Source organism: Rutidosis leptorrhynchoides, chromosome 2 (genome assembly GCF_046630445.1).
Source record: "Rutidosis leptorrhynchoides isolate AG116_Rl617_1_P2 chromosome 2, CSIRO_AGI_Rlap_v1, whole genome shotgun sequence".
Taxonomy (NCBI): Eukaryota; Viridiplantae; Streptophyta; class Magnoliopsida; order Asterales; family Asteraceae; genus Rutidosis; species Rutidosis leptorrhynchoides.
The window spans coordinates 692,425,427-692,444,994 of NC_092334.1; the positions used below are offsets into that span (position 1 = coordinate 692,425,427).

Consider the following 19,568-nt stretch of genomic DNA (forward strand, 5'->3'; position numbering starts at 1 on the left):
ATGTTCAACCTTTTTACATTAATGTCTCGTAGCTAAGTTATTATTATGCTTATTTAATCCGAAGTAATCATGATGTTGGGCTAAAAATATTAAAATTGGGTAATTGGGCTTTGTACCATAATTGGGGTTTGGACAAAAGAACGACACTTGTGAAAATTAGACTATGGGCTATTAATGGGCTTTATATTTGTTTAACTAAATGATAATTTGTTAATGTTAATATAAAGATTTACAATTGGACGTCCCTATAAATAACCATATACACTCGATCGGACACGATGGGCGGGGTATTTATATGTACGAATAATCGTTCATTTAACCGGACACGGGAATTGATTAATAGCCACTAGAATTATTAAAACAGGGGTGAAATTATGTACAAGGACACTTGGCATAATTGATAACAAAGTATTAAAACCTTGGGTTACATTCAGTCGACATCCTGGTGTAATTATTAAACAAAGTATTAAAATCTTGTTACAGTTTAAGTCCCCAATTAGTTGGAATATTTAACTTCAGGTATAAGGATAATTTGACGAGGACACTCGCACTTTATATTTATGACTGATGGACTGTTATGGACAAAAACCAGACGGACATATTAAATAATCCAGGACAAAGGACAATTAACCCATGGGCATAAAACTAAAATCAACACGTCAAACATCATGATTACGGAAGTTTAAATAAGCATAATTCTTTTATTTCATATTTAATTTTCTTTATTTTATATTTAATAGCACTTCTAATTATAGCACTTTTATTTATTGTTATTGTATTTAATTGCACTTTTAATTATCGTACTTTTTAATTATCGCAAGTTTATTTTATCGCACTTTTATTTATCGCAATTTCATTATCGTTATTTACTTTACGCTTTAAATTAAGTCTTTTATTTATTTAATATTTTACATTTTGTTTTAACTGCGACTAAAGTTTTAAAATTGACAAACCGGTCATTAAACGGTAAAAACCCCCCTTTATAATAATAATATTACTTATATATATATTTGTATTTTTATAAATTTAAACTAATATAGCGTTAAGCTTTGTGAAAAAGATTCCCCGTGGAACGAACCGGACTTACTAAAAACTACACTACTGTACGATTAGGTACACTGCCTATAAGTGTTGTAGCAAGGTTTAAGTATATCCATTCAATAAATAAATAAATATCTTGAGTAAAATTGTATCGTATTTAATAGTATTTCCTTGTAAAATATAAGCTATTTTATATACACCTCGCAGAACATCAACTTCCATATGAGTTGTCAAACACCGGCTTCTTTGAATATCTAGAAAAATCTAGATTACGGCTAGAATGGAAACATCTAGAAGATACGGCTGGAAATCATCACCTTCTAGCTTGATCCATAAGTATCCAATGGACCCCCCACCCCCCTATTAACTAAGTAGCTGAGCCTGTATGCACTGGAAACCAGATTAAACCTTTTAGAGATTTTCGTCTTCAGATCTGCAAATTTCACTGAGGCTGACACATCCATGGCTTCAAAAGAGGTACCTATTGTATTCATTGACATCCATGACATTATTTATTTGTTAATTAATATATATAAAATAAAACATATACATAACATACGGGATGGAAACTAAAAGCAAACAAGGATTCTAATGATTACCATTTTCCTCCATGCAATCATCACCATCATCATCACAATCATCTTGTTTTATGAATGTTATGAAGTCGAAATTTGCAGCAAGATTGTCATCATCTAGAACCTGTAACTGGCGACCAAGTTGTGCACCAGAAGAAAGCTTGAAATTTGGGAAACAAGTCTCTAGTGTTGCTAAGAGAGAGTCCAAGAAGACATAAGGGTCCTTGTTTTCATCATGTAAAGAGAAGAAGAACTCAAAAACAAAATCAATATTTCCAGTGTAAATACTTCTCAAGCATATGGAAAAACAGCAGGTAGAAGAATCAGGAATGGTGATTATTGCACGTAGCTCCTTTTTAATTATAATATTAATATTTCTGGAGAAATATGGTTGTTTAGTTACAAGTGTCTTCAGAGCAAGCCTCCCTGCACCGTCTTGTATTTTAACACAAGCATCATAATAATCCTTAAAAGCAGCAGAACAATAACTGTCCAATTTGATCGCACACTTTTCATTCTCGTTATTAACGTATGGGTACATCCACATTTGACAAAGAGTTAGGCCACGAGATTCAGTTAGGATCGATAGTGCTTCTTGAATTTCAACTTTTGCGCGATTGATGCAATTCCCAAACATAACCTGTTTTGTTTTGTTTTTGTTTTTTTTTTTTTTAAAGTAGGGACATATATAAACTCTTTTAACTGTCTAATCCAAATAACAACAACAAATAAGAAGAAGAAAACAGTTACATACATTTTTTGATCTCCGCAATAGACGGCCCGCACAATCTTCTTCTTCTTTTTCTTTTTGCGGTTTCGATGCTAAGATATTGAAACTTTCTGTAAGATTGTCAGCATCCATGACCAGTAACTCGAGACCAAGTTGTGCACCATAAGAAAATTTGAAACTCGGCAAACAAGTCTCTAGTTTTGAAAAGAGCGACTCCAAGAAGGTACAAGGGTTGTTTTTGATGTCATATAATGATGATGATGATGATGAGAAGAAAAACTCAAACGCATAATCAAGATCTCGAGTTTCAATATTCATCAAGCATATGGCAACACAGCAGCAGTCAGGTTCAGAAGTGGTGGCAGGGAGCAATGTGTGTAGCTCCCCTTTAGCAATAACATTTCGGGACAAGTATGCTTTGTAAGTTTCATATGCCTTCATAGCGAGTCCACACAACCCGTCTTCTATTTTGACACACGCTTCATAACAATCCTTGAAACCATCCGTATAACCACCGACCAATTTGACCATGCCCTCCTCATTCTCATAATTAACAGTGCGCGGAATCCAAACTTGACAACAATTTAGGCCATGAGATTCTTCAAGAACTAATATTGCCTTTTCAATTTCAGCTGCTCTGCTTTTGATGGTCTCCATCGAGTCACTCTGTTATTAAAAACAAAAGAAATATACTCCGTATTACCTAACAAAAGGTAGGAGGTTTGCAGAGCCAACAAGCAACAGCATATATTGTATTTATATTTAATTTAATTTAATTTATTCATCATTTTGGTTCAACCACAACCCCCTAACACTTTCTTTCTGGCAAGTTTACCGTAGTATGTATAGGTATTATTTTATTAATAAAAAATCTACACTGCAATCGACAACATACAATATTCATTCAACATGATACAATTATCCTATCGTATCCAATTTCTTCACATTACTCAACACTGGTAATAATATATATGATAGTTAGACTGATTCCACTAACTGCCTAATCAAAACGATAACAATCACAATCACACTTATATTAATATTTATATTTAATATATATATTAATTAATATTTAATATTTGTATTTATATTAATATTTATATTTATATTTATATTTATATTAATATTTATATAATATATTAATATTTATATTAATATTCTATTTTTTTTGTATTAATTAATAGGATTCAACTGTGGGGAGGCAGCTAATATTGCAACACCTGGCTGGTTGGCAGTTGCACGAGATGCTGCATTTCGTAAGGTGTCAATTAATTGTGCTCCTATGGTGTCCCACTCCCAGCTGCTTTATGATCTGGCAATATCAATATCTTCAAGGTCTGTTATCCAATCCCAGATGGCTCACTATTTCTGATGAAAAGTTATAGATAAAAGCTAGATGTGGCAATTTCGACCCATTTACTACAATATATGGATGGTGTGGGTTCATTCTTCTCTCAAACGGACCAAATCAAAACTTTAGCTAAATGGGTCAAGCTGGCTAACAGCTGTTTATATAGTTTAATCTTGTGTAAATATGTTGGGTTGGTGATCCTACTTGAGGCATGTTATATACTGAAAAGTACTGTAATAAGCAAATAAAAACATTAACCATAAAAGTGTTAGCATATTAACCTGACCCTGCCCATTTTGGTTCGTACTATAAATGATCAATTCTAGTTTGAACGCGTTTTGACCGTTTAGTCAACCAGCCCATATGCCACCTCTTATAAAAGCTCATGAAGCTTGTTTTACACATGTGACTATAGTGAACCATGGAGCATTAAACCTGAACCTCGTAGTTCCGGGTTAAAAGATAAGTTGAAAGTCGAGGGAGAAGAATTGGTAAAACGGTTTTTTTGTTCAAGACATAATGCAAAACAATCATCTTTTCCATTTTCTTGGAAAAGGATCTTCAATTGTAGTTCTTCCTGAACAATTCATAGACAAACGGATTCCTTTCGGTTTAAAGTCTTAAACACTCACGCTGATGGATTGAAGTCCACACATAGTTCGGATTCTGATGCTGATGTCGTTCCAGACAAGAGACAGATGAGAAAATATTATTCATTTTGTAGTAGCAATGACGGAGTCCCGTTGATTGCTAGGGAACATAATAAAAAGGCGGATCCTGGTATACTCTCATGTGTTGCTAGTGGGATTTTGTGTTATGAATGTGTTGCAATTATTCGACCAACAGAAACAGCTCGGACATATTTTATATCAGCTGATTGTGATGGCATTAGTGATTTACTTTCTGCAACAAAGTTATTCACTTCTAATGAAGGTGCAAGTGTTGTGGATCCTAAAACCTCTTCCGGTATGCTGTTGATAATTTGTAAAATGAATTTTTATTGCCATTTTCAGAATACATTTTAAAGCATCTGAACTATGAATATGTCATTTTACAGGGTTCATATTTAAAGGTGTAAAATTAAATGGGTTGGGTGAGTTTGGTAATAGGTTAAAGTGGGTTCACTTAAAAAACGAGGCATTTACACATGTATAAAAGGCCAGGTAGGCAGAAAAAGATTATTGTGGCGGAAAAATGGTGTGGAAAAGTTTGGATGTCAAATCAGTGTCATCCGTTTTTAGTAGTACGAGACGATGCGGAACAAGATGACAACAGTGTTTCAGTTTTATCGAATGTAAAACATGAAAGACGAACTAAAAACAAACCAAACGGTCCTTAACAAAATTGTAAGGAAACGGAAGAACTTAATAGAAAGTAGACGAGCAAGTGTATGAACCAAGTTTCCAAAAGTAGAGCCGTCATCACCACAATCACCGTCAAGGTCCCTGTCAAGTGCCTGTGATGGGCCCAGATCACGGTTAAGAAAAAGAATAATAAAACCACCGTCTAAAGAATTTGGAGAAGTGATTACCGAAACCGAAACTGAGGAAGCACGAGGATTTCGGGAAAAGGAAGAAAGTTTGTGCTTTCAAAGTAAGTGAAGAAAATGAAGGTGAATATGGTTGTAATATGGAAGGTTGTAATATGAGTTTTGGTAGTATGCAAGAACTAATGATTCAACAAAAAGAAAATTTGTCCAGTTAGAGGATGTGGAGAGAATTTTTTTCGCACAAATATCTCGTGCAGCACAGACGTGTACACATGGACGATCGTCCGCTTAAATGTCTGTGGAAAGGGTGTAAGATGATCTTTAAGTGGACATGGGCTCGAACAGAGCATATTAGGGTGCACACAGGGGCTCGGCCTTATGTTTGCTCTGAGGATGGGTGTGCTCAGACGTTCAGGTTTGTGTCTGATTTTAGCAGGCATAAAAGAAAAACAGGGAATTCTGTGAAGAAGCATATTCGACAAGGGTAAAAAAGAAAAATAATTTTAGGGAATGTAATATCAACACATTGAAAGATTATACTATAAACTGTTGTTTTTGATTTAATTTACAGAATGAAATGATGATTTAGGGTTTTAGGAAAGAGTGTACAACCCTTTGTAATTTATGTTGGTTAGAAACAGGTACAGTTTTTTTCCTTTTTTTGTTAATCATTGTAAAGGGGAAAACCTTTCATTGGAGTTGTTCCTTTAATTCCATCAAATTGAGTAATTCGCAAAAGATGGAGTATTGTTTCTATTCCTTTTTTGGACTTCCTAATTATGGGTTACATTAGGTGTATAACCACCATAGAAATGTGCGGTTGGATCATAACTTTCTCACATAATTCCTAATTAAACAACAATTCCAAAAAAAATCCGACAAAAAATGGAATTCAACAAGTTTATTCTACTTTTACTTTCCGTATTTTTTATTTTAGGTGTTGCGGAAAGCTTTGAATACGATGAGAAAGAACTTGAATCGGAAGATGGAATGCGTGCGTTGTATAGTAGGTGGCGAAGCCACCATAAAGTGGAGGGAAGAAGAAATATCGAGCGGTTCAACGTGTTCAGACACAACGCTCAACATGTTCATGAAACAAACAAGATGAATAAGCCATACAAATTGAATCTCAACATGTTTGCAGACTATACCGTGCACGAACACGCTAGCATTTATCAATCAAAGACTTCCCATTACTTGGCGCTCCAAGGACCGTTTAAGACAAACCTGAATTACACTCATAAAGATGCCACAAATTTGCCTAAAAGGATTGATTGGAGGGAACGTAACGCTGTCACCCCTGTTGAAAATCAAGGCGGATGCGGTAACACCTTTTGTCATCAACCATATAAACATTTACGATTGCATCCCATGCGTTGTGCCCTAAGACGTGCATCTCATTTCGTATGAGACATGGATTCTGCAACATTCTTTGCTCTTTTACAAACATTTATTATAATTATTAGTATTCAATTGCATACATAACCTTTTAAACCACATTACTTGATAAATATGTGGATGGTTATCTCAACAATATAGTTCTATCTCATGGAACCTGCCTTATTTCTTTAATTCAATTAAATTATATTAGTGAGTTATAAAAGAGCCTTTGTTAAGTTTGTTCCAACAATGATTTCGTTTACAGGAAGTTGTTGGGCATTTGCGGCTATCACTGCAGTCGAGGGAATAAATGCAATCGTAACTGGACAACTAACAAGATTATCAGAACAACAACTTATGGATTGTGATACTAAATCAAATGCCTGTGATGGAGGTCTGAGGGAACCTGCCTTCAGATTCATCAAGGAGCATGGAGGCATAGCTACAGATGAGAGCTACCCATACACCGCTAAGAAAGGAACATGTGATGCATCCAAGGTACAAAACTAATTTTACAATTAATTAATTTCATCGATTATACCAACCAAATAAAGTATATACACATGTCTTAATTTGTTACATCTATTAATTAAACGTTAACTTTTTTATTGTTTTTAATTTCAATATAGTTTGGCCATCACTCGGTGACACTCTCAGGATCAGAGTGGCTAGATGGAACTGAAGAAGGTATTTACAAATCAGTTGCACACCAACCTGTATCTATTGGAATGGATGCTAGTAGCCAAGATTTTGTGTTGTATAAACAGGTATTACTAAGCTTTCCCTAGCTACTTCAATCACCCATTAAAGGCCCATTTTCAGAGAATTATATTGTTCATCCATTCATTTCAATGTGTTCTTTTTTCTTTCTTTCAGGGAGTTTTCACCGGACCATGTGGTGTGAATACTAATCACGCTATGACGATTGTTGGATACGATGAGACACCAGAAGGAATGAAGTATTGGATAGTGAAGAACTCATGGAGTGAAGCTTGGGGAGAGAAAGGATACATACGCATGCAACGTGGAACTCCAACAAAAGAGGGATTATGTGGCATTAATAAGTATGGTGCAATTCCGCATAAGGATGCTAATACAAAAAATATAGAACTCTAATAAGTGTTTTGATGTGTTAAATTAGGTAATAAAATTTATATAGACTAAAAAATACTCAAATATTGACTAAAACACAAAATACAAACAATTGCACCCGATCTTGTAATAGTATATTAAGTTCAGGGTTATCGTTTCAAAGACAATATGACGTATGTAACTCAAGATCTAGCTAATGTGTAACTAAAACTAACAGAAAGGGGAATATAATATGGGGGTTTTTCTGTTTAAAGACCAGAATGTCCATAAAAGAATAAAAGAATTTTAATAATAAAAAGAGTTAATTACACTGATGGTCCATGTGATCTTGGTTAAATTACGTCTCTAGTCCCTAACTCTTAAAAATTATATGCTTCGTCCCTGTGGTTTTAAGTCCAAACGGAGGTGGTCCCTCTGATCTTGGTTAAATTACGTCGATAGTCCCTAACTCTTAAAAATTATATGCTTCGTCCCTGTGATTTTAAGTTCAAACGGCGGTAGTCCTTTGTTAAACTTTCGTCAAACACGTGAAAACACGTGATGATCACATGATCACATAATATAAACTAATGCTAGGGATCATGGTCATTAGTTTTCCTGGCTCGCCACCTAAAAGGTAAACCTAAAAGAAGACTCGGTATACGGGTCACAACTGCAATTTTTTTTATACTTAATGTACATAGTACTAACATTCATGAGGTATATAAGTCCTCCTGACCACATTGTAATTAACAAAAGTGCAATAACAAACCTAACAGATATAATGAATGTAAGCAAATTAATGGACCAACATTTTAGAACGAAGTTAAATTATACTCCTTGGATTAGAAAATATTCCCTTGTTACATCAATTGAAACTGCCTGGGATTAGTAATAGTGACTAATCTGATAACTTGAATTGTATTTTGTAGAACACAAGTTAGTGGCTTGATAAAAGGCTTCTTAATGGTCAGGTCGGTCAGATGGTATCAGTCCAAAGAGACATATAATATATAATATAACATTCATAATTAAACAAATAATCTACAGAAGTATAACACACTTCAGTGTAAACAGATAGAATATTCATGTTTCGAATGGAAAGAGCTTTTTAGTACTTCAAGTCTTTAGTTCTACAAAAATTTGGATATAAATCTCTTTTCTCCGTATCTAGGGCATATTTACTAATGCTAGATTACTAGGTCTTCAATTTTTGAGAAGATAATTTAAAAGAAATAAAAAACACATTTACTACAAGACCACATAGACCACCGCCGTTTGGACTTAAAACCACAGGGACGAAGCATATAATTTTCAAGAGTTAGGGACTAGCGGCGTAATTTAATCAAGACCATATGGACCACCGCCATTTGAACTTAAAACCACAGGGACGAAGCATATAATTTTTAAAAGTTAGGGACTAGCGACGTAATTTAACCAAGAACACATGGACCATAGTGTAATTAACTCTAATAAAAATAAGTTAAAGTAATAAACAAGCAAAATAAATAGGAGAAAATATCATAGTAAAACAGATATGCTTATCTAGGCGTTATTCATTTTAGATGTTGGATATTTAAAAAGAGTTAGGTTAATAAATTATCATGTGTGAATTCTCGGACTCCCTAAAAATTTCAGAAATAAGCCTAATAACTGACCACCTAAACAGTTGTACATGTACCAGTAGGCACAACTATCAGAAAGACAATCTAATTGCAATAGGAAAATTTCATCAACTAACTTAATGATCTAGAATGTGATGTCTTACGGTCACAGTCACCACTAATTATGTTGATTGGTCATCATATACAATGCACCCCCGCCTACTCTTTATTTAACTTAACTCGTCCTCTTTGCTAGAGTAGTCAACATTCAATCCCTAGTACTTGTCTAAGAATTTAAAAATCACATATTCAAAGCCTCAAGTTGTCAATTTAAGCTTCTCAACATAGTAACCAATTAAATTGGATAAATAACATTAAATCAAGAATCACTGTTTTATTTTGACATTAAATTATTGCATAAACAATTAAATCCTAAATTATAAATCAGTCAAACATCTTTAGTATCTAGCATGGATAAACATATTTAATCTAACTACAAATCATGTTCAAAACAATGAAAACAATCACAGAACAACAACAGTTCATAATGAAAAAGACAAGAATCAACCTAATAAAACTCTTGAATGGTCCTCCTTTGATTTTTGAATCCGTGATGTTAGAACGATATTAAGAGCCTTGAAAAGATCCCTAAAACTCCCAAAAATCATCTCCAAAATGGCTTAAATTTAAAAAATATGTTAATATAATATTTGTAGAATATTATGTAAACGCACGGGCTCAAATTTGTCAATTAAATTTAAAATAGTTATTTGATACACTACTAAAAAACTGAGCATTACCGACGGCACAATCTGTCGGTAATCCATCTCAAACAGCCTTTTCCGACGGATTTCCGACAGATTCGAGCGGACCCTAAAATCGCCCTCGGTAATATTTACCGACGGATTTTGGGACAGCCCCTATTTTTAGCGACAGATTCTCGACGGCATTTGTTGCAACGGATTTCTTTCGGATTTGCGTTGAGTTTTACCGACAGATTTGGGACGGCTAATTTACCGACGGCCCCATGTACCGATGGATTTCCGACGGACGTTTGGGACGGATTAGTGACGGTATAGTTTACGACGGATTTGGGACATCCTTTTACCAATGGATTACCGACGGATTTTACCGACGGATTTTAGACGGCCCTCTAGGAAAGTTTCCGACGGAATTTCTGTCACCAATCTGTCGCTAATTTTATTATTTCATTTAGAGTTTTTTCCTAAAAATTGCATTTTCCAGGATCCTGCCTATTTTATTAAATTTTATAAGCTGCACATTAAATCAAAATTTCCTAAAAAGAAGTTCTTTCATTAAGCATCATAAATATCAAAGTAATTCACATTGCTTACCCAAAAACAAAGTAGGATACCTAAACAACTTAACGCTTACAAACAACAAAACCAAGTAGACAAATTCAAGGATTAGATAAGTATTTCAAGCATCGGGGTTTGGTAGACGCTTCAAAATTTCAGCCCACTTCTCATTCATTTCATTCATTTCTCTCCTAACTGCTTCCGTCGCAGCTTTACTATCCTCAACTTCCTTTCGAAGACGCTCCTCACGTTCTTCCATCTCGCTTCTTGTTTTCTCATGTTCTTCACGCATCTTCTCCATTGTTTCTTTCACTTTTTCTACCTGCAAAAAAGTAATACAAAGTTATAAATAAAAGATAAAACTACACTTTGATTGGTCAAGAAAGATGCACTTGAAGAAAAAAATGGATGATAATTGAACTAATATGAAAAATATGCAAACATTATGTGAATGTCATCATGGGTGACCCGCTCTGTAAAAATGTAAATATGACCATTACATCAAAAATTCCATAGGCAAAAAAGTTTTCATGCATAAAAATAGGACTAACATCTATCATTTATCAATATCTAATCTATTTATATCCTGTTCTGTGTACATCATTATCTATATATGTTCATCTATATTTGTTCATCATGAGTAAGGTTTGAGTTACAGTGGTTAATCTATCTGATGATGCATATAAATAGGACCACTTCTTATCCCTACATTACACCAAATATCAGCAAATGAAAGGAAAAAAACTAACAAAAGTGACACAAGTTACAGCACATTATCACAAGTTAGGAGCAGATTAACACTACTTAAAGGAGTAGATTAACACTACTTACAACAGCAAATTAACACAAGTTACAGCAGCAAATTAACACAAGTTACAGCAGCAAATTAACAGAACTTACAGCAAATCTGAATGCGAATAATTACAGTAGATTGGATGGCTATTTTAGTTGCAGCAGCGAGATTTTGTGAAGGAAAAAAAAACATAAGTTAAAGAGAAAGATACATACCTCTTCAAACCGAGTTTGAGCATACAAGTTCCCGCTATCAGCAGGTGTGCCCGTCAGTACGAAACTTGGATCAGAAGATGAACCAGAACAATATGCTCTCCCTTTCCTCCATACGCCAGTAGCCTTTTCCCACAACTCGTGATCATGCTTTGGGTGAGTGGAAACATCCGTGCCATATCTCTCAATCATATATTCTGATAGATGTTCCTATTATATATAAATTTGAACAAAATTATCATTAAACATTATCTTTTCATATAATCGTAAATATATACACAAAAAAATCTACAATTAGACAAAGAGAACTTACTACAGCCTCGCGTGCCCTATCATCTATCAAGGCATTAGATGAAGAGCTACCATCCCCCTCAACTATCGTCCCTTTTTTTGTATGTGATGCGATAAAATCTCCATTATAACAAACGTCCGTCCCAAATCTGTCGCTAATTACCGATGGATTAGGGACGGCCATATATTTATATATTTTTTAAAATTACGATTTAGATGAAACGTATAGACATTCATTCATGATTGCATCTATATTAGTTAATAAACATTTTAAAAATACTAATTAGTGTGTAAATGCAAACACACGTACAAATTTACATATATTAGCTATCAACGATTATTGAACTTATATATGAATACACTATATCAAATGTATATATCCGACAAACGTATAGTATATTGATGAATATATGTTATATTTGATGGTAAAAGTGTATTCTAAGACATTCTGGTACTTATACGTGTTCACTCATGCTCGTAAACTTGATAAAATCTCAATTATAACAAACGTCCGTCCTAAATCCGTCGCTAATTACCGACGGATTAAGGACGGCCATATATTTATATATTTTTTAAAAATACGATTTAGATGAAAACGTATAGACACTCATTCATGATTGCATCTATATTAGTTAATAAACATTTTAAAAATACTAATTAGTGTGTAAATGCAAACACACGTACAAATATACATATATTCGCTATCAACGATTATTGAAGTTATATATGAATACACTATATCAAATGTATATATCCGACAAACGTATAGTATACTGATGAATATATGTTATATTTGATGGTAAAAGTGTATTCTAAGACATTTTGGTAAGTTTTGCGTGTTCACTCGTGCTCGTAAACTCGATAAAATCTCAATTTTAACAAACATCCGTCCCAAATCCATCGCTAATTACCGACGGATTAGGGACGGCCATATATTTATATATTTTATAAAATTACGATTTAGATGAAAACGTATAGACACTCATTCATGATTACATCTATATTAGTTAATAAACATTTTAAAAATACTAATTAGTGTATAAATGCAAACACACGTACGAGTATACATATATTCGCTATCAACCATTATTGAATTTATATATGAATACATTATATCAAATGTATATATCCGAAAAAACGTATAGTATATTGATGAATATATGTTATATTTGATGGTAAAAGTGTATTCTAAGACATTTTGGTACTTATACGTGTTCATTCGTGCTCGTAAACTCGATAGAATCTCAATTATAAAAAATCCATCACAAATCCGACCCTAATTGCCGACGGATTAGGGACAGATTTCTGGGCATAGCTAATCCGTCGGTAATCTGTCGCAAATGTTATATTTAGGGATAGATTACCGACAGATGATTTGTCGTAGTTAATCCGTCGCTAATCCGTCGCAATTGTATGTTAAATTTATTATTTTTGAATTCGTTGGAAAGTAGTCGAAAATCCGTCGGTATTTAGGGACGGATTTATATGCCGTCAAAAATCCGTAGCTAATTCCAGATTTTCTAGTAGTGATAATCCTTACAGATATTTTTATGTATGTCTGCTCTGTTTCATTTGAGATTGACATAATGAAATTAGTTTGTACTAAAAACATATGGAGCATACAATTAAAGATGGGTAAAAAAAAAAAAAAAACTTTTTAGGGGTTCATGTTTGGTGTTTTATCGATTATTTGTCAATTAAAGTTAAAATAATTCCAACAGACGGACTCATAATCTATGCGTTAGTATTCAATACTAATATTTTCGATACAAATGTTATCAGTAATAAATAACTTTTTATTGTAATTGTATTATACATTTGATAAGTATTAATATTAACATTATCCACTACTAATTTATACAAATGCCGTGCAACGCACGGGCTCATAAAGTATGTATATGTATAATATGATATACTTGTTGATAAAGTTTTAGACGTTTTCATTATGTTTATCATCTACAGCTATTTTTATTGGAATGTGTTGTAATATTTTGAATTTTAATTGAAAGGTATATAAAATCTTTTTTTGCGAAAAACAAACTAAGAACATTAAACGATCGGGAAAACTTCATCCAAAAGATGAAGCCCCAATAACAAAATACATGTCGAAAACGTCCAAGTTCAACTTTACACGAACCGAATGAGAGCTCACAACCTACGTGTTTATTAATTACACACCTTACTATTATACGTGTTTCAAAATAATTGTTGAATGCAAAAAAAAAAAAAATAATAATAAATAAATAAAATAAAATAAAAAATAAAAAAATATTAAATAATGAATATCATTAAGCTTTCCAAATTACAAACTTATTATTCTTAATCATTCATTGTTAAAATAAATCGTTTGTTGTTTAGATCTTTTGTTTAGATGCGATCTTGGTTGGTTTTTAGTTCTTGTTTTAAGCTCGGTTGACTTTGGTTGTACGTTATTTGGGCTTCAAATTTTGTTGAAGTTTCCTCGTTTTAATGAAGTTTTCTGTTTTTTCGCCAAACAAAAAAAAATTCTTATCAAACTTACTTTCAATTTAAGAATAAAACCAACACTTTTCAAACTTGTTTTAAATTAAACTCCCTTCGTCTCATATTTATTATCCGACATTCATTCTTTAGTTGTTCCAAACTAATTGTCCACTATTATAGATAGACAAAACAAAAGAAATTAAATTCATTTATTCTCCAATCAATAAGATAGGTAAAAAGTAACAAAAAAAAAATTGTTAAGTACAAAAAGGTTTTTTGTTTAGAAATAATTAAATTGGGACGAGGGAATATTGATAATTTGTATTTGTTTGTGACAACTTTATATGTAGCTAACAAACAAAAAATCAAAACAATTTTTTCAAGATCTAAACATGTAATCTATATAATTTAAAATTTTAAACTTAGAATTTGTTGGAGCTCTTCAACTAAGAAGAGACTCTACAAAAATAGGCGTATGTCAATGAATGCAACGAGCACACGGTATTCTTTAGTAAAAGGCGAAAGAATAGTCCGCTTTGTGCTCATTACCTGGCTGCATGATTTTGGCTGAATCCAAATGGCTCTTTCTTATAACAAATACATAACACTCAGCTTCTACTTCCCAGCCAATGTGGGACACCAACTAAACTTAAAAACCCCTTTTACCTGTGTTCCAATAATAATAATTACTCCGCATTTAATTTAGTTGTGCAAATTTTGTATCATTACTAGTGAAATGACCCGTGGAATCACGGGTTCGTTTAAACGAAACAGTTTAATGATATGTTTTAGGCATTAAGTGAACATAAATGTTAAAGTCATTTAGTTTAATGACCCGTAGAACCACAGAGTCCGACTAAGAAACTCGCCAGGTGAACATTTTATCAAACACCTAAAATGCATATTAAACAATCCACATCCAATCATTTTGTTAAATTTAAAAACCGGTTTGAAAAATATTTACGGGGATTCATGAACAGATAAAACCTTTGCACAGAAAACTCATGTCAAGGATTAGACAAAAATCGCAAGCTAAGAAATAGACAAAAAGATTAACAATTATAATATTAAGCATTAAGCATGTTGTATTTCCACAAACCAATTAACAAATGATTTATTGAACTGATAAAATCTCTGCAAAAAAAACGTCATAGATAATTTAAAATGACCAAACAATGATTACATAGATTGAAAATGTACGAACCTATTTTTTGGTAGACGAATAGTTACATTATTAAAATGAGACGGTACCAGAGAATTGATTCCCTTGAAGGATGATGATGACGTGAGCATGAAGAACTGCAACGAAAACGAATAAACACAACTTTCAGGGGATTTACTTGTGTATGTTTGAGAGAATTTTGATATAACGAAAAAAGTAGAAAATTTTTACCTCAAAATAATCTAAGTTGTTGAAGATTTATTTATTTTTCCTTTTCTTTCTCCCTGTGATAAATGGATTGTATTAAGCAATGAGTTAGGAGTTAGGACCGTATTGATTATAAGAGCATGAACTAAAATCGAATGCAGCCTACAACATACTTGAGCTGGGGAACAGATTCTTTTATAACCTGCAGTAACAAAGATCAACGTAATTGAATGCAGCCTAAAACATATATCGATGCGCTTAAGCATAATACGTTAGGCTGTTATATCTCTACGTAACGTTCTTGATATTGAAAAAATAGACAAATTAAATGATGAGATTGATGGGTCTACGGTCTGTTTACATAACTTGACAAAGCATACAAACTGTATTGCAAATTAAAAAATAAATACATATGAATTTGAACATGTGATACAAGTAAACAATGGCTAAAAAAATTTATGGGTATATACTCCCACTATATACAAAACCATAAAACTTACATACGAAATGAGGTGGCCGAAGAGAGACTTGATGTCCTTGTGCTTGTACTAACTATCTGCAAGGTATTAAATTAGACTTAATGAAATCAGCTGACCCAAGTCGTATGATTAGCATAATAATACATGATTCCAATATCTGCAAACACATGGATATATGTTAGCATCATAAAGAACATCCTAAAGAAAATGTCAAAATAAGTGTCTTATAAAGAGGCAGCCCACTCACAAAACAGCATGATCTTTACATAAACAAATAAAGAATAACAAAAACCTTTTCACCAGGAGCACATTTAATAACATGAATATCAACTATGGTTTACTATGCCCACATTATTTTCAAAGCTATAAAAAAGGCTCACACTTTGGCCCCAATTAAGGCCTTGTGTCTTTCTGCGCCAAGACTTCATCACCACACCATTAATGTTGTTTGCTACAGAATTAACTACACGAAAAACCAATCAACGAAGCTAAATGAAATCACTAAACCATTCAAGTAGAAGTGATTTTTACATTAACAACCTAAAAGTTGATTTTGGGCAACTTATAACCCATTTCATTTTTTTTTTAACCCACATCGCCTTAAAAAGTAGTTTGCTTCATGTACCTAATATAACATGACTTGTATTACCCTCCACAATCTGACACATTTCCTTGACAAAGATAACTACAGAGTCAAATGCATTAAAGTTTATTTTGGATTCCCCGTAAGATCTCACTAAGTAACCAATTCAAACAATTACTACAAACAGAAAATAACTCTAATAGAACTTCATAGCATTGATCAATATAATAGTGTAAAAAGATTGAACCTTAGTTATCATAGCACTATCAAGTGTATTATAACATATTTAATGAAGTATTTGTTAAACAATAAATAATTTAGTTTTCAATCAGAAAGGTATGGTTTGTGGACTACATACCTAGTCCAGTATGTAAAACTGCATAAAGAGCTTCAGATGCAGTTCATCATCACGGGTTTCTTTGTAAGTAAGCATTGATCTCTATAACTTGCAATGACTGAGAAGTTATAACTTTCAATTGTAGTTCGAGTACAATTAGAATTTCAAAGCAAAAGGGATTGTAATTTTAAAGCACATACCCTGATCACGTATGTACATTTGTACATCAGAACAATAAGAACAAACTAAAGAAAGATATTAATCAATACATACATATAAAAAAAGGTGCTTGCCTGTAGTCAGCTTCCCCTTTACCCTGATTTTATTGTCTTCCAATCGTAAGTTCCTAATAAGAAGGTTCAGTAAATAACACATACCAACCTGGGTTCTCGATTTAGGTAGTATTTCAGCATCAAAATCATTCTTCAACATCCTGTAAAAATGCAAGAACATAACTTAAAAAAAACATAGAAGAATCATCAGAAATCGATTGCTAACCTATATACAAAAATTACTAACCTATATACAGAAATCGATTGCTAACCTTTATACTTCAAAATTACTAAATGATTTCATATTCATATACAAAAATTGATTGCTAACCTGATGTCGATATTAACCGATTACCAAACTGATGCGGATATTACCCTAAATATAAATGATATATCGTCGAACCTTAGAAATCGATTACTTTTGCGCGTATTGCACGTATATCTGAACCTTAGATGAATTTAGCCCGATTTTAAAGCACATAACCTGATCACGTATGTACATCTCCATCGTTTATGTGGACGACGATTTAGGGAGAAATAAGAGGAGAGTTATTTATTTTATTTTTTGTAATCCTAACAGCTGAATACGACCTCATCACATAGTTCGTATAATATAATTATTAATATTAATTTATTTTAATTGTAAAATAAATAGATTTATGACATCAGCTTAGAGGTTTAGATTTTTTTCTTTTTATTTTTATTTTTTTTCTTAACAAAGGAATTAGCCTATTAATAACATCATCATTTTAGCATTTTAATAGAAACTATAGATTCATATTCATTTGTAGCGTTTCGAACTACCAACAAACACTTTAAGCCACAGATATGTAGGTCATTTCCAGCTATTTTAAGTGAAAAATATACATATAGTTGAAAGGTAAGTGACTTATCTAAAACTTTCTGCAAACTCGTTTATCATATTAAGTTGTATGTTACTTATCACAACTAATGGTCTAACGAAAAGAACTACCCTACAAGACAAGGAATCGAGCATATTCTCTAATAGAGAAGTCGAACAAGGCAAGAAAATACAATAATCCATTAGTCACATAGCTGCTACAAAGATGTCAAAAAAACAAACTGAAACCAAAACATCAAACTCGGGAATGAAAAACTAACCGAAGACGGTTTGACTTTTGCCCATAAAAAAAAAAAAAAAAAAAAAAAAAAAAAAAAAAAAAAAAAAAAATAATTTTGGGGGTTTGATAATTCAATTTTTTTATTTCCTGTAGAAAGTTGGCGAAAATAATCAAAGTGAACCATGTACACTATATTATAAACTTAAATAGATGTGATAAACTTGTTGATAAAAGTTTTAGAAGCTCATTATGTGTATCATTTATCATCTAATCATATATTTTTGCTGAATATAACTTATATTTGACTTATTGATTGGAAAGTACTCGTATATAACAAGGCTCATTGTTTAGTTGGACTTCCAAGATAATCACATAATCAGGCTAATATTTGATGTATGTTATGAACTTGGGTTAATGGTCTAGGCACAAAGACATAAACAGAAATGTTTTTTATATTTAAAAAAATTAACTTTATTGTTTAGGTTTTAGTTTTAACCAAACCAACCCAAATCAACTCATGCTCAACTGTAGAAGATTCACAGCTAAAGCTAATATGTAAAAAAATAAATACAATAAAAAGTTTAAACTTGTAAGATTGGTTGGAGCTCTTCAGTTAAGAAGAGACTCTACAAAAATAGGCGTATGCCAGTGAATGAAATGAGCACACAGTATTCTTTAGTAAAAGGCGAAAGAATAGTTCGCTTTGTGCTCATTGCCTGGCTGCGTGCTTTTGAATGTTACCAATTGGCTCCGTTATATAGCAATTTCCATACACTCAGCTTCTACTGCCCAGCCAATGTGGGACTACAACTAAACCTAAAAACCTTCTTTCACCTGTGTTCCATTAAGTATTTAATTTAGCTGTGCAACTTTTGTATCATTATAATTCATTTGTAGCTTTTATAACTACCAACAAACACTTTATGAGTTGTTTATTTCCTATACTACTACTACCTGACTCTGTTTTACAGGTACGTACCACCAGTACTAGACAAGTGAACTTTTCATAAAATTAAATGACTTCAAATACCTGTTCCACTTTTGCCAGAAGGGGTCCATCGTAGAATCACGTGGTTTCGAACAACAATTTACTGTTTTACATACAAAATTTACATGATTAGGCTTGT

At 32.7% G+C, this 19,568-nt stretch overlaps 1 protein-coding gene, 2 non-coding genes and 1 pseudogene across 3 annotated transcripts; 2 read left to right on the forward strand and 2 right to left on the reverse strand.

Moving 5' to 3' along the window:
• Positions 1–3,255: 3,255 nt before the first annotated feature.
• Positions 3,256–5,767, forward strand: LOC139890372 (lysine-specific demethylase REF6-like; annotated as a pseudogene).
• Positions 5,768–6,071: 304 nt separating this feature from the next.
• LOC139890373 (vignain-like) lies at positions 6,072–7,682 on the forward strand. The gene is made up of 4 exons (XM_071873260.1): positions 6,072–6,510; positions 6,832–7,064; positions 7,196–7,333; positions 7,443–7,682. The coding sequence occupies exons 1-4, from the start codon at positions 6,072–6,074 to the stop codon at positions 7,680–7,682; spliced, it is 1,050 nt and encodes a 349-aa protein (XP_071729361.1).
• Positions 7,683–14,756: 7,074 nt separating this feature from the next.
• LOC139895482 (U5 spliceosomal RNA) lies at positions 14,757–14,874 on the reverse strand. The gene has a single exon (XR_011775922.1). It is a non-coding gene; the product is annotated as a U5 spliceosomal RNA (small nuclear RNA).
• Positions 14,875–19,045: 4,171 nt separating this feature from the next.
• LOC139895481 (U5 spliceosomal RNA) lies at positions 19,046–19,163 on the reverse strand. Its single transcript, XR_011775921.1, has one exon. It is a non-coding gene; the product is annotated as a U5 spliceosomal RNA (small nuclear RNA).
• Between the last annotated feature and the right edge of the window lie 405 nt (positions 19,164–19,568).